Genomic DNA, 22,598 nt, shown 5'->3' with positions numbered 1-22,598 from the left:
TACAATGTCCAGCACAAAATAAAAAATGAGGCACAAGAGGAGACAAATCAGGGGGAATCAGCAGAAATTAGGCAAAAGAAACATACGGGGATTCCAGTTATTGGAATTATCACAGATTGAACACAGGCAAAGTTCTAGAAAACTCTCCCCACCAGTAGTCAGTAATTCTGGCTATTTGAACTCTTATCACTCTCTCTAATCCATCCTCATTTGTTGCCTGGATTGCTACAATCCCCATTCTCTCTGCCTTTACCATCGTCTACCTTGGCAATCTGTCCTAAATTGCCCTTTACAACCTCATCACCTAAGACCTCTCTCTCTCACAATCTCTAGTCACATAGCACGACTTTGCTGTGAGTATTCTCCCTCTGCCTTGAATGTCTTCTCCTGCATCTTCCTGAAAAATGCCCCCTCATCCTTCAAAGTCCAATTTAAACCTCTCTCCTTGAAGCCTTTCTGAATTCATAACTCCAACTCTCACAGCTCTGTATATACCTCTATTAAGTATTGACACACTGTATTGTAATTATTTGTTTATAAGACTGTTTCTCAAGTACACTGTTAACTTCTTGAGGTTAGGGTCTATCTTATTCATCTAGAGTTCCTGGCATCTAGCATAACACCTGGCTGAGTATGTGCTGAATAAATATTTATGAAAGAAGGAAAGATAGGGCTTCCCTGGTGGTGCAGTGGTTAAGAATCCACCTGCCAATGCAGGGTTCACGGGTTCAAGCCCTGGTCCAGGAAGATTCCACATGCCGCGGGGCAGCTAAGCACATGCGCCACAACTACTGGGCCTCTGTGCTCTAGAGCCCACAAGCCACAACTACTGAGCCTGCGTGCCTAGAGCCCGTGCTCTGCAACAAGAGAAGCCACCACAGTGAGAAGCCTGAGCACCGCAATGAAGAGTAGCCCGCACTCGCTGCAACTAGAGAAAGCCTGCACACAGCAACGAAGACCAATGCAGCCAAAAATAAAATAAAAAAATAATTTAAAAAATTTTTTTTAAAAAAGAAAAGAAGGAAAGAGTATTCTTAACAGGTGCTACAGACTGTTATGGACTGAACTGTTTCCCCCGAAATATCACATGTTGAAGCCCTAACCCCTAACGTGACTGTAATTGGAGATAAGGCAATTAAGGTTAAATGAGGTCATCAGAGTAGGGCCCTAATCCAATAGGACTGGTGTCCTTATAAAAAGAGGAACAGACATCAGAGAGCTCTCTCTCTCTCTCCATATGCACACAGAGAAAAGGCCATGTGTGGACACAGCAAGAAGGTGGCTGTTTGTAAGCCAGATAGAGAGGCCTCACCAGAAACCAACTCTGTTGGCACTTTGATCTTGGACTTCCAGTCTCCAGAACTCTCAGAAAATAAATTGTTGTTTAAGACTCCCAGTCTGTAGTATTTTGTTATGGTGGCTCAAGCAGACTAATACATAGACCATTTCTGGGATTTCAAACGTGTATATATACACCTTTTTTTTTTGTTGTTGCGGTACGCGGGCCTCTCACTGTTGTGGCCTCTCCCGTTGCGGAGCACAGGCTCCGGACGCGCAGGCTCAGCGGCCATGGCTCACGGGCCCAGCCGCTCCACGGCATGTGGGATCCTCCCAGACCGGGGCACAAACCCGCGCCCCCTGCATCGGCAGGCGGACTCCCAACCACTGAGCCACCAGGGAAGCCCATATACACATCTTTAATGAAGGGAAGAATTCAACTCACACTGACAAGAAGGGGTAGGGAGTAGAAAAAATTACATCAGGAAAATGGCTTTTAAAAAAGTTTTATTTCAAGAACTTTGTTTTTTACTGGTATTTCAAAAAAAGGTGGGTCAAAGTACAAAAAAAAAGTCAGTTGAATAACAGCATAGGTTTAGAAATCACAGCAGCAGAAGCAATGTACAGACAGCACAGACAAAACAATCCAATGTATGCAATTCTCTTTAGGTTCTTTGCATATTTTGTGTTTTTTCCCTCCTGTACAAAATACACCAAAGCATGCCATGAGATCAGAAAAAAGAAAGGAGTTTAACAAATGGTTACAAGAAATACTCTGTACAAGAGGAGATAATTCTTCTTCCCCTACCCACCCCCCCTTCCCATTTCCTCTCTTCTTGCTCTGCTTTAGGTTAAGTTGTTCTGAAGACAATTCACCTCCAAGTCGGCTTGGTCACCTTTGCCACCCTCGAGTTTGGGTGACATGGAGTTCTGAATGTTAAATGGCTCCTCCTCTTTCAGGCAGGACTTGAGAGCTTCCTGGATTTTATGGGGAGCACTAGAATCATCCTGAAAGAGGAAAGAAAAGGTGAGGGAGGGGTGGGAAGGAGACAGTGGGTAGAGGGGTCAAATAACATCTCGGACTTTTCAATTTGGCTGAAAGAATCATAACTGAAAAAAGGAAGAAAGCTCTGCGACGTGAATGAACCAAAGAGACTCATTAGCAGCTACTTTTTAGGAACATCATCCTCAAAAACACTGGCCAGATATAGATGAAAACTTGACAGGTAATTGCATTACAAAAACTTTTAACTTAGGCCAGTGTGAGGTTTTCTCTTTGGCAGAGACTGGGGAGAAACAGTCCCTTTTAATACTTGGCCTGGTCCCTCTAAAGCCTCACCTGTTGGTGAGCTCTGCCTGGCCCCTCTTCACACGGCCCTCCATCTTGTTGAGTTCTGCTCTCACAAAAAGGTCTTGATCAGGAACATGACTTGTTGGTGTATTCAGTGGAGCACAAACTGGACTGTGGTCAGGTGCAGAGCTGTTCCCAGCAAAATTAGGGCCTCTATCCCCACAGCAAATATGTTCTCTGACTAGAGGCTGGAGATGTGTGAGCCTCTTCCTATCAGAATTTATCTACCAAAAGATGCTCACTTACAAGGTGTTTCCTTAATCCAAGCCCTGTGCTGCTGGTTCACGACCCATCTCTGACTGGTACCCGTGCCCTCCTGCCTATCCACGTGTGCTGTCTGCAGCCCTATGACAAGCTCCTGAACCTGAACTGAATTTGTTAAAGGTTTTCAGGAAACCCACACCAGTACACAATGCTCCGGCTCTGCATTCAGAGAACTCTTACAGCAGTGCCTGCTTTCCCACTACTCTTTTCCTTTAGGACGGCCTGAGGGGATTTTACCCTGTGCGACTCAATGGGCCTCAGTTCTTTCTCAAGTGCTTGGAACTGTGCTGATCAAAGAGGTCGTGTAGCTACCCAGGCAGGTTCATGGATGGCAAGAAGGGTAACGTCCTATCTGATCTGCTAGCTCAGACCTTTCTTGCTTTAACCAAAATTCAAGGTACTCATCATGCTTAAGGACCAGGGCATTCTCCACACAACTGTGAGCCTGGGCTTCCCTGGTGGCACAGTGGTTAAGGATCCGCCTGCCAATGCAGGGGACACAGGTTCAAGCCCTGCTCTGGGAAGATCCCACATGCCGCGGAGCAACTAAGCCCGTGTGCCACAACTACTGAGCCTGCACTCTAGAGCCCACGAGCTACAACTACTGAGTCCCTGCACCCAGAGCCCGGGCTCTGCAACAAGAGAAGCCACCACAATGAGAAGCCCGTGCACCGCAACAAAGACAAGCCCCTGCTCACCGCAACTAGAGAAAGCCCGCGCACAGCAACGAAGACCCAATGCAGCCAAAAATAAACAAATAAATAAAATAAATCTAAAAAAACACAAAAAACTGTGAGCTCTTGTCCGTGCTCCCTGCAACTGAATTTGACCCATAATGGCACTAGGTCAGGCAAGTGACTAGTTGGAAAGTAGGGAAAGGCTCCAGGCCTACATCGGTTGCTACGGGTGTTTAAACGTACTGTGCATGTAGAAATCACTGTTACCTGCCCCTCACTCCAGCCTCATTTAGCACTTTCCCAGAAGACCAGCTTGAACAGAACAATCTGATAGAGTTTCAAAGACCTCAGGAGTAATTTACAGACAACAGTGGAACACATGTTCCCCATTTCCAGTGAGACAAGCACAAGAGGAAATGAACTTCATTCTGTGCCGAGGCAGGTTTCAGGCAAGGCAGCTGTGCACAGCATGCATAGGCACTTGATATTTTCTACCACTGCTTGCAGAGGTTTAGAAAAAACTGTTCAAAGGCATAAATGTATATGTGCTGAGATGGAAAGATTGCCCTGATATATTAAGTGTATTTTGTACACACACACACACAGACACAGACACACACGCAGACACACACACACACACACACACACACAGGTTTTTTATAGAGAGGGAAGCAGAATGAGGCAGAACTTCTGTATTGTGTGGGGGAAGACGCTGGGCATGATCGCTTGAGACCCTGAGTAGAATGGACTTTGGATCACAGCAAAACTTGAAGCAAAACAGGATGGCCTGTACTCACCTCTCCTCTTAAAAGCGTGGAACTCACTTTCATGTTTTTCAAGATAACTGCCCCCACTCCCGCCCCATCACACACACCTTGGGGGGATGCAGGGGCACAGGGATATTCTCATAATGTGAAAAAAGTGGATTTAGTGAGTCTTATAGACCTGGGCATCAAAACTGTGATGCCATGAAGGTGGGGACCCAAATTAAAACTGGCACCGTGAGGGCTTATGGGATTTGGACAGATGAGAAAGCTGCCTTCTGGGTCAATAGGAGGAAGAAGTAGATCCTAAAAATAAGGAACACAGGTATCCAGACAATGCTATGAGATGAGCTAAGTACCTTCAACATGTAGAACAGGTGAGGGCATGTCTAGACCAAGATGGAGCTATCCTAGTCCAAGTGTTTCCCTCAGAACTCCATCCTCTTAAGCCTAGGGTTGCTGAATCCCTCAGCAGGATTATGCATCTTTGATTTGGTGGAAGTGCCTCATCAAGAGGGAACTGGACTTCCCTCTGGGCTACGTCCTGGGAACTATTTCTGGCATTCTGCCCCAGCCACATGGGCATCCTTCAGCCAGGGGTTCAGGCCTGGACGCCTACTTGTCCAGACACAAGCCTCTATCAGAATGGGGCGGGCAGTCAGTGTTTTACCAAATACATGGAAGAAACAGAGACTGGGAAGTAAGAAAGGTTTCAGTTGGGGGGTGGGATGGCAGTGGGAAACACTAAGGGACATCTTGGAAGGTCTGTCAAATCGCAGGAGGACCAAGTTACAGCTATGGCATTGCTCTAACAGCACAGCCGTGAGAACCAACAGGGCGGCTCTCAGCGCTTGGGCAGTTTGCCCGTGGAGTTCAGGTGACTTCACTCATGCTGTGCAGCTGGAGAGTACCTGGCTTCCTACACACTCGCCATTCCTCCTGGAAAATGGCAAACCTCCAGAGCAGGGGCTGAGGAGCTTTGGGCTTTTCCTTTTCCTCCCGAAGTTCCTTTCCTAGGCTGGCTGCTCAGCTCCAGAAGACTCACACGCACTCGGCCGCTGGCTCACCAGCCACAGGGCCCCAGGTCAGTCCAGAGGGCCCAGGCGAGGAGCAGCACAGATTGATGCGTGTAGCAAAGGAAAGGGACGTGCCCCCTACGCCGACACCAGCCACGGACCCTTCCTCCACCAGACCCAAAGCAGCATGCTTTTTTTTGTTTGTTTGAAATCTTTTCAGAGTGTGGTTTATAGAGATTACTGAAACTGGGTAGGAAAATGACCCATTCAATCTCCTTGACTTATGTAGAAGAAATAAGCCCTCTACTAAAATAAATAAAACTCTCCAAAACTTTAGGAGATGCCAAAACCAACAAGGAAATTTGACGGGTGAAGGGAGAGGGATGGGGAGACTAAATGAGCAGGCTTGACTCAGGGGCCCTCGTTTCAGCTCCTAGCTCACCTGGAGGTTTTCTCCCTTTCATCCTACTGCTAGCATCGCGTGCAAGCAATCACTGTGGTGTCTGAAGCAAGGGCTAGGGCTCCACTTCATCATAAAGTGGCAACTGTCTTAACTGTCAATGCCCACAAGATCTTGACTATGACCGAGTCTGACTTCTGGGCCGGGTGGAGGGAATTAGAGATGAAGTTTGTAGAAAATCCACCTGCTGGACAGGAGAGTCACCCCCTCACATGCTCAGAGCTTTGGCAGGGAGGACAGGATGTGTCCTGGGGCACAAGCTGAGGGAGGGATGCCAGGTGGAAATGGCCCTCAAGATCCAAGAGGAGCCAGAGAGCACGACTTCGCTGAGGGATGCCCCGAGTGCTGCCCAGACAACCCCATGGCCCTTCTCAGGCAGAGTCTACCATGGCTGACCACCCTGCTCCATTCTATTTTTGTTTTGCCATATTCTTTTTTTAAAAAAATTTATTTATTTATCTATTTATTTTTGGCTGCATTGGGTCTTTGTATGTGCTTTTTTCTCTAGTTGCGGCACGTGGGGGCTACTCTTCGTTGCAGTGCTCGGGCTTCTCATCGTGGTGGATTCTTTTGTTGGGAGCACGGGCTCTAGGAGGGCTGGCTTCAGTAGTTGTAGCACACGGGCTCAGTAGTTGTGGCTCGTGGGCTCTAGAGCGCAGGCTCAGTAGTTGTGGTGCACGGGCTTAGTTGCTCCGTGGCATGTGGGATCTTCCCGGATCAGGGCTCGAACCCGTGTCTCCTGCGTTGGCAGGAGGGTTCTTAACCACTGCGCCACCTGGGAAGCCCCTCTGTTTTGCCATATTCTGAACTCAATGTCAGTGGTAGCTTTCATGGACAAATGCCTTGCTTTCACAAAGTTGGCTCAGCCAAGAAGAACTGGAAACCTTTGTATTGGCTCATGCAACCAAGGCCTCCAAGAGGAGCTATTTCTTTCCCCTCCATCTTTGTGAAGAGGAAAGGTGGACATAACAAGGGTGCCCGAAATGCATGAGTCAGAAACTTTGCTAAGGACCCTTGCACTCCATGGACAATAAACACCCTGACTGCAGGCACCACTGTACAGGTCAGGCCTGCTGTCCCACATGTCCAAGATGGCAGATCAGACAGTGGACCTGAGAGACCCCATGGCAGGCCATCATTCACTAGTAGTCCATAAATGACAACTAAATGCACATCACTGCAAGGGGCCTGGTAAGGTAGGGATAGGGTGTCCCAAGATAAGGCTCATCCTATATCCTTGTGGGTTGATTAAAGTGGTTACCAATCTCAGCGATTACAGGACATGTTGTTCTCTTGGTTATTATGTCCATCTTGAACTTATTAATATCTTGGTGCATACCAAGTATGTTCTTTCTCTACCCTTTATATCAAAGAGTTTAAAAAATTATCCTAAATTGGCCTCTTTCATTTCTTATTTTAAATAGACCCCTTTGCTCCTCCTCCACCAGGCCAAGCTTTTCTTTTCTGGGATTTGGTGATCAAGGTCTCATGTACTATTATTCTCTCTTTCCCCTTCCGGGGCTACACTTTGCCCACCTATAAAAAGAAGACAAGGGTCTAGATCTGTGCTGTCCAATATGGTGGCACTAGCCACATTCCGAGAGTTCTGAAGCCACAGGTAGCTGATGGCTGCTGTAGTGGACAGTACAGACACACAACTTTTCTATCTCACAGAAAGTCCCTCTGGACAGCACTGGCCTAGACTGTGAAGGCCCCTGGGAGCTCTTATACTCTATGGCCCATTATTTCAAAGAACTGCTTCAAAATTTCCTCTTAAACTCCACTGTTTCCATCTGAAAAGTCTTAGTTTCACTCTGTTATCTGTGTAATGATGCATTTACCTGGAGGTATGGAGCCTGTGTCATGTGCAGATTTCTTGCGTTTGGATCTGATATGATTTGGGGCTTGGATGGTTTCTGCTTTATTTCTGAAATTCTGACAGTACCCAGTATTTGACTGGTTGGTCTGGTCCAGATAACACACTGGGCCAGTGTCTTTAGAAAATGGTCTATTGGGACCTTTTATTGGGTTTCAACTTATATTTATGAGCCTATCCTCCTAAGGACAGATTTACCCCTAGACTTATGCTTCCACCTTACCATAAGTGTTTTGTGCTTACCTCAGCCGTAACCAATGTATATAAGCCTGCTCATTTTTAGGGTCCTCAAAACAGTGTCAAAGACACTGTTTTTCCAGCCATCCCAGAGGTTTTCCCACTCATCCCAAAGAGCAACCACCATTTGCTTCAATGATCAGCAGGAAATTCCCTAGCAATGAAAGAGGAGCCTTTCTCCTTGATATAGAAAATAGAAAGACAAAAATCAGACTTCTAAAGCCTAGATGAAGCTAAAAATCATGTGTCATCCTAGAAACAGATCTTTGTACTTTGTATAACTTTGCTTGTCCAGGAAGTGGTACATCATCATGCCCTTATTCTCACTTTCACGGCCCCAACTGCCTGCCCTATCCTGATCCTCAGAGCTCTGAAGAGTGGCTCCACACTCTGAGTGGACCAGAGATGTGGCCAGGGGCTGGAGCCTGCACAAGGACAGATGTGAAGAAGACAAGTTACCTGACAGATAACATTATCATAGACAGCCAAGGCACAGGCATGGGGGGGGAGCAGGTATGGGGAGTGTTGCAAAGTTTCCTTACATTTGGGTGAGAGCCCTCGGCAATGGTGGAGAGGGAGAAGTTATCGTTGTGGAGCTCCGATGGGGTCCGGAATTTGCTGGTTAGGACAGAAGAGAGAAGGGAAAAATGTAAGTGAAACGATCACAGCGAAATCTGATAGAAGCTTCATAGGTCAGGTACTGTAGTTCATCAAATGCCACAGATGCACCACTATTTGATGTACCACTAAGAAAAATCTACCATTTAAACCATGATCCAATGCTTTCTTATCACCTAGAGTTTTTATTACACACTTTAAGGAGCTCATTTAGACTTTAGATAAAGAACTGACAATGATATGTACAGCTATGACCACGTTTGTGCATGCTAGACAATTACAACTACATCATGACTGCCATCAGGCCAACAGTGGTTATAAGACGCCAGCGACTGTAAGACACAACCCAGTTTCAGAGATGTTAATATGTGAAAAAAAACGTGTATATTAGAATCAATAAACTGCAGCAGTATCTGTAGTGCACTGGGTACATGTAGCATTTTGAGAGCAGTGACCAGGCTGGGGAAAGAAAGAAGGTATGCAGAGGGAAAAAAGGGAGGTGGCATTTGAGCTGAAGGGCTGCGGGAGCCATGTTTTGCACAAAACGCATAACCAGCTACAGGAGGACGACCTAGAAGGAGGCCCTTCCCTGGGCCTCAGCTCTTGCTTCTCCACTCGCCTGGCAGCTGCTTCTTCTCTCCTATCAGCAGCAACCCTGATCGGTGGTCCCATCCCCACCCTGACCCTCCCCGCCACTCCAACCCCCTGGTGTCAGTGTGAGGAGCCAAGGGCCTTGGCTTGTGATCACAGGCACAGATGCAGCCCTGCCTCAGTGCACAGGCACAATGCAGAGGCCCTTGCAGGCCCACAACGGTTAGCTGAAAGGCTGCAGAGAGCTGCTGGCACCTTTACATCTCACGAGTTCACACAGCAAAGGAGCAACAGATGGCGTTTTGTCCTTTTCCCAGGACCCGGGGCAAGTCCTTCGGTCACGTTCTCTGGAGGGAGTCTCGGGTCAGGGGGAGGGGATTACTTGGACAACAGGTTGAAAGGGGGGGTGGGTGGCAGTTCTGCATAAATTGTCTCTTGGGTCCCAAGGAAGCTGAACTCCAGTCTCCTCCTTCTGTGACTCCTGTGACATTTCAGAAGGTTCTTTACTTTGCTTAGTGATCACAGTGATTCTCTCATAGTGTGTAAGGTCACATTCGAGTGTTCAAGCATGGACTTAAAGGGTAAATGCATGCTGATTCTCACATGTGCACAGCAGTCATTCCTCTGCTAAGAGAAGAGCTGAAATGAGACTCCATATCCCCACACGGCCCTTAGAATCCACAGTGGAGAAAGTGAGGGCCGGGGTCTCACCACCCCCCACATTCTACTTAGGAGTGGGAAGGAGGGCTTCCTTGAGTCCTCTGCCCTTCTGCCTGGACCAAGGGTTGACAAGTTTGGAAAGCAATGCACTGCAGTGCTAGACCCTCTCACTGAGAAGGAGCTGGTATTGAGTGACGGCAGATCTGAGGGAGCTGGAGTCACTTCATGCTGATTTGTGAGCGAAATCCTCACGCTGGCCACTGGCTGTCAGAGAGACCCAGGAAGCAGGTGCAGTCAGGTGGGGGTGGGGGACCGAGCACAGTAACTTACTTGACCAGAGTTGGGAGCTGCTATACTCTGGTTATCTTTTCTAAGCACCTTTTATACGGCGGTGTGTGTGTGTGTGTGTGTGTGTGTGTGTGTGTGTGTGTGTGTGTGTGTGTGGGTGGGTGTGTGTGTGGGTGTGTGTGTGGGTGTGTGTGTGGGGGGGTGGTGGTGAATTTTTGGTATGAAAAACACAACCAGGGATGGAGAGCAGGTGCCAGAAACCCTCAGGACCACATCCCTGGATCAGATGGGGTGGGGTTGGCTGTCACAGACTCACTTGGTCCTGCGCAGCTTGGTGTTCTCTGTCTTGAGCAGATAGAGCTTCTTGGCGAAGAACACCGTCATCATGAAAAGCAGGAGCAGCACAAGGGCGGCCGAGCCTACGGCCACACACATCACCTGGAAGTCAGTGATGATGGACTCGCAGCGCATCCCCTTGTGCCAGATGTAGTCCTGTGTGTTGCACCTGCAGCGGTGACAGGGTGAGACTGAGGCGACGGGCTGGCAGCCGTGGCCACGGTGAGGGCCTGACCCCTGACCCCAGGACTTCCCTCAACAGCCTGCTCCTAGTGGGACTTTGGGGCCCCCATCTGTGCAGACCTTATGGTTGCTCTTGTTGCCTTGTCCTTACAACCATTCCATGAAGAGGTTCATGACACAAATGAGGTAACCGGGGAGCTGAGAAACTGAGCAAACTGTTTCGAGGAGGGAAGGGAACCCTCGTTTTCCACCCTCAGTGAGAATAATCACAGGATTCTCCCAGACCCCCCCAGACCGCCCCAACCCCCCTGGGTTCTGGTGAAAAAAAAAAGATGGAAAACAAGACCAATAGGAGCTACAGCTACAAAGTAGTAGGATCCACCCTACACAACATGAAAAACCTATCTTGTGGCATTGCAGTCCCATCTAGTTCACGTGGCTAACCAGACACTGAAAAATAAGGAAGCGACAGACAAGGACAAGCACAAAGACAGATGTATATTCTCCCTTATCTCTGCAGCCCCCAAAGTGCTGCCCCTAAAGCTTTCAGTCCTATTACCATGAGAACTGTCATGAAAGCAGAGTGAGAATCAACCCTCTGGGTGGGTTTCAGTCCTTTCGTTGAGTGACTTTCTCCTGCCCTTGGGACATTCCCAGGCTCCAACTCTTCCAGTGACATTGCTGTTTCCATGGGAACCAGGCTGCTTCAAAGAGGAAAAATGTGGAAGGATACAGAGGCAGGCAAAGGAGGGAGGACATGAACCTCAGGGTGAATGACAGACAAGAGAAAGGGGTCCAGAAATGGGGAAATTTTGCATGGAAGAATTAGGTACTCCACAGCTAGAATAGGGCAGGGATACAAGGCTAGCAGGGAATTCTCTCTTTTCCAACTGCCCCTTTGCAGTCGTGGGGGGCTGTTGGAGGATGGCGGGGAAAGAAGATCCCTCTAACCGACCATTCTAGAGAAGTTCTGCCATAGCTCTACTCATTTCTCTGCAGTGGTCAGTGTGACAGAGACAAAGGCATGCTGCAGTCTGCAACCAAGGGCTCAGCAGCCTCCTGTGAGTGGAATGCAAAACAGTTTCCAAGCCAGGGCTGGGCCTGGGTGTACCCACCAGAGGAGGAATCTCTGGTAGGGAGGCCCAGTGTGATCCTGGGATGGAAGCTGTGCAAGGGGAGCTGGAGTGGACTTGTGTGAAGCCCTTCTGAGGCAGGACCCACTGGAGGATCCATGGTCAGTACAGGCATGCTGCTCAGTGAGGACACGCTTATTCTTCCATTTGGGAGTCCTCTGATAGCTCCAGGAGGTTCTGGGAACTGTCTAGCTCTCCAGAGGCAGCAAGGGCTCCAAATTTCATACTCTGATGGGGAGCTTACTTTGAAGGTGAAAACTCAGGCCCCCAATAGGTTGAAAGATTACGATTTTGCAGATTCCATAGTTCCCAGGCTAAAATCATTACTGTAGTCCCCCCAACTAGAGGCTGAGGAGCAAAATCACAGGGTTTCCTCATATTTCTGGTAGCCCTTAACCAACCAGCAAGGTCTCGTTGCCATAATTTCTTGATCACAGTTCCTCTTTTTGGCAATGGCTGGACAACTCCAATCAGAACTCTGTGGACACATCCTATATGAGTGATGCTAACGTCATGATCATTTATAGGTAAGAAGAACTTCATGGGAAGGAACTGGAACTTAAGCTTTAATGCCAAAGGCACAGCATTCATGCATTCTGTACGTTATTCTTCTACCAGAACATTAAGACCTACAGAAATTTGAATTCTTCACATACCTCCAGAGAGACCAAGAAAAAGAAACATCAGGAATGACACTTGAAAAAGAGACAGCCAGATTACAGAAATGCTCCTCCTAGGACCAGTGGAAACAAGTCCCAGGAAGAATCTGAGGCCTCCATACCACTTCTAGGGCCTGTAAAGGATGGAGACAAGCAAACCATCCAGGTCACCCCGGACTTGTGCTTCTTCCAAAATAAGCCAGTGAGCTCTCCAGCAGGTTAACTACCTTGCCGTGACGGCAGGTGTATGGGGTAATTACTGATGAGACATGGGATGGTGGTTGCAGACAATATCCTTACTCTGACACTAAACTCTCTGGGTCTTTAAAATACGCTGGATTGGGTATCCCCAGGAAGACAACAATCAAGGTAGGAGGGGCAAAGCCACTACCCAGAGTCAAGAAACCCCACCACAACTGCTATGCCAGGAAAGACACTCTGCTTGACTTGACCTGTTCGAGTGGCTGCTCTCTGGGTCTGCTCCCAACGAGAAGGTCTTCACTGTGACTTTACGTGCCACCCAGGCATGTGCCCCACAGGGTCACAGGGCCTTCCTCCTGCCACAAACATGGCTCAGAGGGAGTGGTCAGCAGTTATCTCTCCTCCCAGTACGTTTATGGGCCTACTCCTTCTACTAGTTTAGTCAGAACTCGCCAACAAGAACTTGCCCTCAAGCCAGCAAAGGCGTTTTCCAAAATCTTTAGCTGAGTCCCTTCGTTTTGCCTCTATAGTTTACTGGTTTGGTAAAGGACACAACACTTAGAGGAGAATACACAATCTTATTTCTGAGGAAACTCTCCTAGTGATGAGATCACAGAAAGTGCACGTAAGATGTAATTCTATAGAATATTTGCTGTGACTATCCCTTGACCTGGGACTTCCGTGAATGCACAACCTCTGGGAAGCTGTGCCTGTCACATTCCCCTCTCTGCTGAGACAGTCTCCCATGCCCTCTCCAGGAGTTCTCTGACAAGCCCCCGGGGAACCTGCCTGCCACACCCTTACCTGCAGAAGGCCCCTATGTTCTCCACCAGGTAGCACTGGCCGCCATTGTGACAGTAACTTGGGAAGAGGTCACACACTGACCGGCAGGAGCCGTTATGTCGCACAAAGCCACTGCGGCACTCAGTGCCATTCTCGCTTGGGGCCAGGTCCCTGCCTGGCTCTCCTGGGCGGGGCCTGAGGGCGATGCTGCTGCCGGGGACCACCCCCAGAGTATGCTGTGGAGGGACAGCATGCCACCGACCGGTGGGCTGGCCTGTCCCGGGCCCCAGACCAGGTTTCTCAGTGGGCACTAGAAGGTCATTTTCATCTTCCAGGTCTCTGCCTCCTGCTGCATCCTTGTCATCCTCCTCTTCCTCCTCTTCTTCATCCAAGTCATCATAGAAGGATGTGGTAGGGTAGAAATCAGACTCATCAAAGGGGGTGAAGTCATCGTATAAGTCAAGCAGGCTCCAGGAAGGGGTCTCTCCCCCAGAATCAGGGTGGTGCTCTGAGGTACCTGGAGACCCGGGTAAGCTTCCCAGGTCGGCGCCACGGCCCTCACCATCCAATCCTTCGAAGTAGTCGATGTCAATTATATCTGACGCCGTGTGGGGCTCCAGTGTGCCCTGAAAGGGGTACGTGGGCTCTGGCCCATGAGGGTCAGGTGTGCTGCCTCCCAGGTTCAGCCAAACCTCCAAGGGGCTCTCCTTGGGGACCTCAGGGTCTGGGCTCAGCTTGTCGCCAGGGGTGGGGGAGGGTGGCCCGCTGGCCTCTGTAGCCTCGGGGGTGGCGGGGGGCGTCGATGACTGCCCGAGGGCCTCGTTGGGAGCCGGGAGCGTGGCTGGAAGGGCTTGGGTGTCGCCGCTGCCCGCCTCTGCCGTCACTCCGCCCAGGCCTGGGCTGTCCGCCTCCAGCCAGGTTGTGTCCGTCATCGCCGCCGATGCCTCCAGAACCTCCTCTGGCCCGACCCTAGGGCCCACCACGGCATGCTCGCCGCCGGGCGCAGTCCGAGAGGTCTCACCTTCCCCAGCTGCTGGTGGGCCGGCCTTCTCCCTCGTGTCGTTACCACGCGGCTCCCATGCCAGGTCTCTCTTCACCTGCCTGTCTGCCTCGACGGCTCTGCCCGCCTCACGCACTGTGGGCGGGAGGGAGAGGGACCTGGCGTCAGGGCAGCGGGCGTGGTAGGGCCTTGGGCTGCGCCCCGCCCCGCCGCGGCTGCTCTCCCAGACCCCCGCCAGCCCTAAGCCTCAGCGTCAAGATTTCCCAAGGCCACGCCCCATCTTTAAGTCCCGCCCCGAGCCTGCCCCATAAGCCAGGGAACACACCCAGCCAAGCGTTTCCTCGCTCAGGCCACGCCCCCAAGCGTAAGGCCCCGCCCCCTACACCACCCGCAGTCTAACCAGGGAGGCCCCCGACTCCAGCTCCTGGCATAAGTGTTACCCTCGGGGCTCCATTCCACCTCCAGGCCCCGCCCAGAAGTCGCACCCTTAGGGCCCCGCCCCGAGCTCGCATCCTGTTGCCCACCCATCACCTCCAGGTCCCGCCCCGAAGTCTCACCCTCAGGCTCCGCCCACCAGGCCCCTCCCCCAGCCAACACCTGGGTCCGCACACCAGAGTCGGGGCCGCCACCCACCACTCGGCCTCCCCCAAGTCCCCCATCTCCTCGTGCGCCCCTTCCCCCGCCCGGGCTGCAGGCAAGGCGCTGCCCCGCCCCCTTGCTACAGCTCGCGGACTCCGCCTGTACCCGAAGCCGGTGGGACCCTGGCTTAGGGTGGGGCGCGAGAGCTTCTGGGGTCCCGGTCGCTGTCGGTACCTACCCGGTGCGGCCCCAGTGGCGAGGACCAGCGTGGCCCCCAGAAGCAGCAGCAGCGGCGGCGGCCCCCGACCCGGGCCCCCGCCCTCGGCTCGACCCATGGCGCGGCGTCCCGACCGCTGTCCGCGGTCTGCCCGGCTGGCTGCGCCCTCGGCTCGCCGGCCGCCGCGCCTCCCGCCGGTGCTGCGGGCGTATCAGCCCACGATGGGCAACGGGAGAAGCCGCATGCCGTCGCCGCCGTCCGCCGCTGTCCCCCGCGCGCCGCGCCTCCCCGCCTCCCTCGCCGCGGCTGCCGCGCTCAGCGCCGCCCCCACCCCGCCCGCCCCGCCGCACGTAGCTCTGACGCCTGCCCTGCTCAGTTCGCCTGCCAGGGGGACAGACAGACCCCCGGCTCCGGATGCGGAGACAAACGGACGTTGGGTAGCGCGGATGCAGGCGCACAGCGCCGCGGGTGGCGTTAGCTGCCAGGTGCACTGGCCGGAGACCTGCGGGGCGGGGCCGCGGTCCCGCCCTCCCCGTGGAGGGCTGGCATGGGGCCCCCACCCGCGAGGAACCCACCCGCCAAGCGACAAGCAAGGAGGCGGGGGCGCAGACACCCGCAGGCTCGGGGCGGGTTTCGGAAGGGCCGCAGGGGGCGGAAGCCCGAGCCCGCGGTGTGGCAGTGAGTCAAACCCGGGGGGCACGGAGCCTCTCGGATTTCTGCGCCAACCCTGTGTTCGGGGCGGAGAAGGGTCTCCGGGAGGTCTCCGAGTCCCCACGAGGGCGGGACGGTCGCTGACAGCGTCAGGCAAGGGGGCCAAGTAGACCTCCCTGGCCCTAATCGGATCAGACCTAATCCGTCTGTAGCCAAAGCCCCCGACCTTGCACAGCCAGGCCGGCCGGAACGCATCCCGGGGGCAGGGGGCAAGACCTTCCTGGAACTGTGGCTACAATGGCTTCCTTCTCGCCTCCTCAGGGCAGCCTGGGGAGCGGCCTTTAATGCCGGTTCCTTCCTCCCTCTCCAGTACATCGCCCCCCCATGTGTCCCGGGCCACCAAAGCTCAGGTTGGTGGGTAGTCGCTAGCGGCCTAGATCACACCCTGGGGACACGCGGACGCCAGGCCACGTGTTAAAGTCTGTGGGCCCTGTCCAAAGCTCACTCTGCCGTCCAAAACCACTCATCTCTGGATCCCTGCTTGTTGGGGAGTCACGGCCTAGTCACCTAATCTGTCCACCAAACCGACTGTCTGCCTCTTGATCTTCTAGTAACCCAAATGATATCTGGGGTCACTGCTCGAGATGTGGCAACTCTGGTATTTGAGAAACTCTCGTTTCTGTCACTAGGGAATCACATAAGTGACCAAGATGGAGATTCTCCTAATCTCTTTCTAGTACATGTCTCTGGATGGGGATGCCTTGATTCAAAGTTCGTTTCCCTCACTGGAACTAGATCTGCTGCAGTCTACTTGCTGGTCCTGGTTGTTCCCTCCTCTCCAGGTCTGCCTGGCAAACTCCTTAACCCAGAAAGCTCAGTTCCTATCACCTTCCCATCCCTGAAGCTTTCTCAGCCTGACCCAAGTAGTTAGACACTTTGGCCCTGATCTCACTGTCTACAGCAATTCTCTATTGGACCGCAAGACACTTGAGTGTACAGCTCCTTGTGCAGAGGGAGGCTCCCTAAGGTGGGAAGGAGGCATAAATGAATGCATGGCAACCATCGTACTCCCACCCCAGAACCGTGGGTCTGGAGCTTCCTGCAAAGGGGCTGACTTGCTGAAGCTCTTTCCATGGCTTCATGTTGCACTGGGAGAGTAAATACCAGTTTGAAATACAACCTTTTCTGAGCAGAGGGCCAGGCAGGACTTTGCACTTGCCTGTTGCCAGAGGCACTAATGCACCCTCCAACACCATCTCTGCTTTCCTGTAGCTTTTCTTTTTTTTTTTGGCCTTATGTACAAGTCTCTGTGTTGCTCTTCTTCTCTGTGTCTCCTTGACTCTTGGGTGATGGCTGTCAGAGTGGAGGACCTTGGTGTACATGCCTACCTCCTCTTTCCTGAGGCCAGTCTTTGTGGGAAGCCTCACAGATGGGTCCTTTGGTACCTAGAGCATGACAACCACTCCTGTGTTTTTCACAAGAAAGGTCTGGATGGGGGGCCCTTTTCCCATCCCTCTGTTAAAGCTCTACCTACGCCAGTTTATTAGCTCATTTTAATATACTTTGTTAAATATTTAAGTATATCCTTTTAAATTCAATTTTTGAATTAAGTAAAACAAGCACATGGTATAAAATAAAGTTAAAATATGAACTATCTCCTTCCTCAATGACCATCTTCCCTTCCCTGGAGACAGATTCTGTTGCTACTTTCTTCATTTGGGGATTTTAACTCAACTGTTGCCATTCAGTTTCATTCTGATCCTCCCTAGCAGATCTCACCAGCAGTTTCAGAACCGAGCACAGCACACCTGGTTAGGTGACACCTCCACAAGACAGATAGCAGAAGCTCATCAAGGCAGTGGAGTGTGACTGTAACAGCAGGATTCGGCATCAGATCTGTGTGACCTTGGGAGAGTCAGTAACCTGTCTCATGTGTGAAAGTGGCAATAACCTTACAGTGTCAAATGAATGTGATTTTTTTTTTTTTCCTGGGCACAAGGGCTACTAGGGTAGGCAAAGAAACTGGAGAGTGAAAGGAAAATTGACCTCTCTCTAGAGCTTACACCCATGTCCCCACATTCAAGTTTCATGCATTTGGGCATCAGGGATGCTTTGAGGCAATGGCTTCTGCATGCCTCTGAAGTTCCCACTGGGTTTGGCAGTACCGAGGAAGGCACAAGGCCCATTGCCATGGCTACAGCCTGCCGCCCTGTGCATAGAAAGCCACTGACTTCGCCAGGGGGCTGCTGTCCATGGCATAGCTGCTCCCGTTGCCGTGGCTGGGGTCATACTTCAGTCTGAACAGGAAGTAGCACAGTTCCTGGCTTTAAGTCCTCAGTAGTAACCACTACCATTTTTCTGAGTTTTTAGTTTTCTTGGTGCTTTGTCTTATTCTGCACAAACCATACTATTAATGTTTTACTGGTCATTTTACACACTTGCAAATGGACGCTGAGATCATGCTAATGAAGTGGTAAGGCTAGGATTTGAGCTAAGATCTTAATTTCAAATCTTTTCATTTTAATATGGAGGCTTTTCATTCTTGCTTCTTAATTTCAGAAAAGGAATCAGGATGCAGAGGTAGGGCCTCACTTGGCAGAATGGAAGCCCAGCCTCTCTCCCTGCCCACCACTTCCACCTGGGTGTTTAAAAGTTAATGCTGTGTTCTCTTAACAGAGTACAACACGGCAGTCCAGACTTACGTCCTGTATCAGTCAAAAAGGGACATCTAGCATGGCTTCTCTCCTGCCAGTGTGCTGCATAGAGATACCTGGTTCTGGGCTGCAGGGCAGTCAGCTCTGTGACACTTTTGGTGATGGGCTGCTGGGAATGGTCCTTCCTGCACCTTTACCAGAAGAAGGGAAGAGCCAAGGGGCGGGGGCCTGAGTTCTTTGTGCTGACCACCACCTCCTCTCTCTGGAAGCTCTGGATTCTCAACTTGCACAAGTGCTCTCATCTTAGAAAAAGACATTACAACCTGGAGGCAGTCATCTTGTTTGGGGAGTGGGTCTGCTACAAAATTGGTAAGTCCCCTGAACTTCACTACCCCAAAGCCGAGTCAGCTGGGAGAAAGCCACACAGCACATGTCAACACAGCCTCAGACATGGAGCAACCAGTCTTGTCTTCTTGCAGAAGAGTCCTGCTGCCTCAGCAGGCAACCTAAGTGCTTCTCAGGAACCCCACAGCTAACGCAGAATATGCAGACTGGAACAAGGAATGCCACAGTCAATTTGGATGGCCATGGGAAATCCATTAGTGTCAGGGCCAAACCAGCCAAAGAAATCAAGAGCCCCACCCACTTCCTAAGCCCTTCAGGACCACCTGATAGTGAGGGAAGACAGCCGCAGAACCAGAGGGGGAGGTGTTTTCCTTCGTGTCACAGCTGTTTGACAGTAGTGGTGACTACTGTATTCAGGCGTGGTGATTTTGCTGAGGCCTGCAAAGGCTGTACCCTAGGGGTAGGTGGTGGTGTAAGGTGGCTGCCAGAAATCAGTCACCTGGCTGCTCCCCATGGGTTTGGAGGGGCCTGGAAAGGCCTCTGGGGGCAGTAAGGAGTAAAGATGGCTCCAGTTCTACAGGGCAGGCCAGGAGCAAGAAGACAGGGGACAAGACAAGGCTCTCTTCCGCTGGGGTCCCATGAGAGCTGGAATAGGGATGGGTGGTCCAAGAGAGATGTAGCTGTAATTAATTTTGGAAACTTTGTCTAGGTCGATTTATAGAACTCTCTCCTTCTACCCTTTTAGTCACCCTTTGGGTATGGCAGTCCTGTCTCAGCTCTGTATTAAGGGGTTCAGGATCAAAGGTGCTTCCTAATGATAAGAGTAGTGGCAGGGCTAAAGCGAGCCACAGGGAAATGAAGTTCAGGGGAGCTGTTCACAAGGAGGTCCAACATCAAGCGTCCTGGGCTTGAAGGCAGGCAGCATTTCCTTCAAGAATGTATCTTTCCGGGCTTCCCTGGTGGTGCAGTGGTTGAGAGGCCGCCTGCCGTTGCAGGGGAGATGGGTTCGTGCCCCGGTCCAGGTGGATCCCACATGCCGCGGAGCGGCTGGGCCCGTGAGCCATGGCCGCTGGGCCTGCGCGTCCGGAGCCTGTGCTCCGCAACGGAAGAGGCCACAACAGTGAGAGGCCCGCGTACAGCAAAAAAAAAAGTATCTTTCCATCTCTTTCTGAAAGACGACTTAAGTGGAGGTAATCCATTAACAGGGGATCAAGGTGCTTTCACATTGTTCCCAGGAAGAAGTCCCCCTTCAACAATAGTGGAGCAACTGAATTAACAGCTATGTTCTTGGAACTGTAGAAAGCAGAGGCTTTATAATAAAAATCACAGGCAGAGGTTTGCAGAAAGAACAGGGGTTAGTTGGCACTGGATACATTGGGTATCCAGATGAAAGAGGTCTCTGATTATTCAGATGGAGGTTTTCAGGACTGAAAGTCAACCCTCAGGTTACCAAACCTCGCAGGACAGAAATCATGGAAGAACATCCAATTCACAGACTAATATACACTGTCCCCCAGAAAACAACTGATTAGACTGTTCCTTTTACTTCATGAGCACTTGGCACTATCTAAACTATTTATGGTCTGGTATCCTCCAGACCACATACCTCATCCCCCATTTTTCTACAAAAATGTAAGCGGCCTGGAGTACAGGGGCCTTGCCTTACCTTATTCATAATAATGACTGCATCCAAGTTCTAGTGCCTGCCACACAGTAGGCTCTCAAATGTTTACTAGACTAACGGGCTCACAGAATGACTGCCAGGAACTGCAGAGAGCTTGCTCTACCATACAATCTTCTTAACCAGTAGTTCTCAAAGAGTGGTCCCATGACTAGCTGCATCAGGATCTCCTGGGAATCTGTTAAAAAGGCAAAATTTCAGAACACACCCCAAACCTGCTGAAATCAGAAGCTTTGAGGATAGGGCCCAGAAGCTCTATGTTAAACTCGCAGGTGATCCTGACCTGCACTGAAGTTGGAAAACTGTTCTTATTCGCATTTGGGGGAATCATTCCACAGGAAGGATCTGCGGAACCTGTGGAAACCTGGTTAATTGTACATGTCTTGGTGTGCTCTAAAAAGAACTCATACTCAGGCTTATAAACCAGTCTTCAGACTGAATCAAGGATTAACTTTCCTCATAACCCTAGGGGAAGTGTAGGAGTCCTGTGAGACCCAGCTGGCTCTAGCACTCTTTACTAGAGGGAAGAGTCGAACAGGTCAGAAAACACAGCACAATCAGGTGACATACTTCCGTCAAGAGCCAAGTGTTCACCTCCTGGCAGACAAAGAATCTGCTTCTTTTGCTCCACTGGTTTCTGTTTTCTGCACAGGGCGTGCACCTGTGGGTGCTCAAAGGCTGTCCATGAGAGCGTATCAAAGTTCACAGAATCATCTGCCCTCAATGCCGGCCTCCAACTTGAGGCTGTCTAAACTGCAACCTGACAAACATTCTCTATTGCACCAAGCAGAACTACTCCTCTCTTGGAGGTGCCAGGATGTTGGCCACCCTTCCTGGAGAACTTCCACTCATCTTTCTCCACTTTGACCATGGAAAATAAAAAGTCGGCAAAGGGGCTTCCCTGGTGGCGCAGTGGTTGCGCGTCCGCCTGCCGATGCAGGGGGAGCCGGGTTCGCGCCCCGGTATGGGAGGATCCCACGTGCCGCGGAGCAGCTGGGCCTGTGAGCCATGGCCGCTGAGCCTGCGCGTCCGGAGCCTGTGCCCCGCAACGGGAGAGGCCACAGCGGAGGAAGGCCCGCATACCACAAAAAAAAAAAAAAAAAAAAAAAAAAAAAAGTCGGCAAGGCACATCAACCATATGTTCCTTAAGCCTCATGAAGGTGGGAAGGTGGTCAGTCAGTCAGGAAACCTGCACCACTGAACATTAATTGATGACCAAGACCAGGTGAGGCTGAATATTTAGACTCTTCTTGGGACACATGAAGAAACTGGTACATGAACGCAGAGAATGGGACTAGAATCCAGAAATGATGTTCTATTTATTCACTGAAAAAGAGGGAGATTAGGCCTTCTTGATGAACTTCTTCCAATCTCCCAAAACTCCCTCTCTTCACTTTTTCAAAATAACACACTGAGAAACATGTTTGTACAAAAACCACATATTATTCCCCCCCTCACAAAATCGGGTGGCTGTATTACAGGAATGAAACCAGATCAGACATAAAGAGAAAAAGTCACCACTTATACTGAAACATAACAGTGTAAGAATTCAGGTATTCTGTAGATTACCAGCATAGTAAAAATACTTCCACCTGGATCTTTTAAATTTGAAAGTGATCACATTAAAGACCTGAGGTTACAAGAGACCACAGTATGAACCAGAATTCCATTTTCCTTCTAAGACCTCAGTGGAAAAGGTAAGTATTTGGAATGAGTTTCCTTTGGGAAAGACTGGTGTGAAAATAAAACCCTGGCCATTGTCAAAAGGCACGGGGGTCTCTCTGGAGTCAAAAGCAATGGAATTAAACTCCAGTAGGAACAAGCTCATTTCCACTCCAAGAGTCCAGAATAAACTCAAAAAAGGAACAAGGTCTCCTTGGTTCCAGTACTCTGATGGTGACCAGGGCCACCTGGTTAGAGGTAACACCTGAGGGTTTGAAAGGCAAATCTTAATTGTGGTTTAATTTTTTTTTTCTTTTTTTTTTTTTTTTTGCTTTCTGATATTAAGGAAGAAAGTTTGAGGGTGTTTTATAAACACCTTCCCACACCCTCACATATGTAAAGCTTTATAGAATATATAGAAAAGGTATCCAAAA

At 50.6% G+C, this 22,598-nt stretch overlaps 1 protein-coding gene across 4 annotated transcripts in view; it reads right to left on the bottom strand.

Annotated features, from left to right (window-relative positions):
* The window catches only part of CSPG5 (chondroitin sulfate proteoglycan 5), a 34,252-nt gene extending 18,874 nt beyond the window's left edge, over nucleotides 1-15,378 (bottom strand). Inside the window, exons 1-6 of one of the 4 annotated variants that reach the window (XR_008615788.1) lie at nucleotides 15,193-15,304; nucleotides 13,397-14,510; nucleotides 10,397-10,585; nucleotides 8,466-8,541; nucleotides 2,618-8,348; nucleotides 2,200-2,286 (exon numbers count right to left, since the gene is read on the bottom strand). Coding sequence is in view for 3 of the 4 variants with exons in the window: in XM_024123768.1 (XP_023979536.1) it covers nucleotides 2,125-2,286; nucleotides 8,466-8,541; nucleotides 10,397-10,585; nucleotides 13,397-14,510; nucleotides 15,193-15,289 (1,638 nt within the window). In the remaining variant the exon portion in view is untranslated. Of the gene's footprint in view, nucleotides 1-1,768; nucleotides 8,349-8,465; nucleotides 8,542-10,396; nucleotides 10,586-13,396; nucleotides 14,511-15,192 lie in introns of those variants that run through there. The other 3 variants (XM_024123768.1, XM_028479599.2, XM_055079960.1) reach the window with 3 other exon arrangements.
* Between the last annotated feature and the right edge of the window lie 7,220 nt (nucleotides 15,379-22,598).

This window comes from Physeter macrocephalus, chromosome 18, assembly GCF_002837175.3.
Source record: "Physeter macrocephalus isolate SW-GA chromosome 18, ASM283717v5, whole genome shotgun sequence".
NCBI classification, from domain to species: Eukaryota; Metazoa; Chordata; class Mammalia; order Artiodactyla; family Physeteridae; genus Physeter; species Physeter macrocephalus.
The sequence above is the reverse complement of the archived record's forward strand: the minus strand, read 5'-3'. Positions and strand labels throughout refer to the sequence as shown.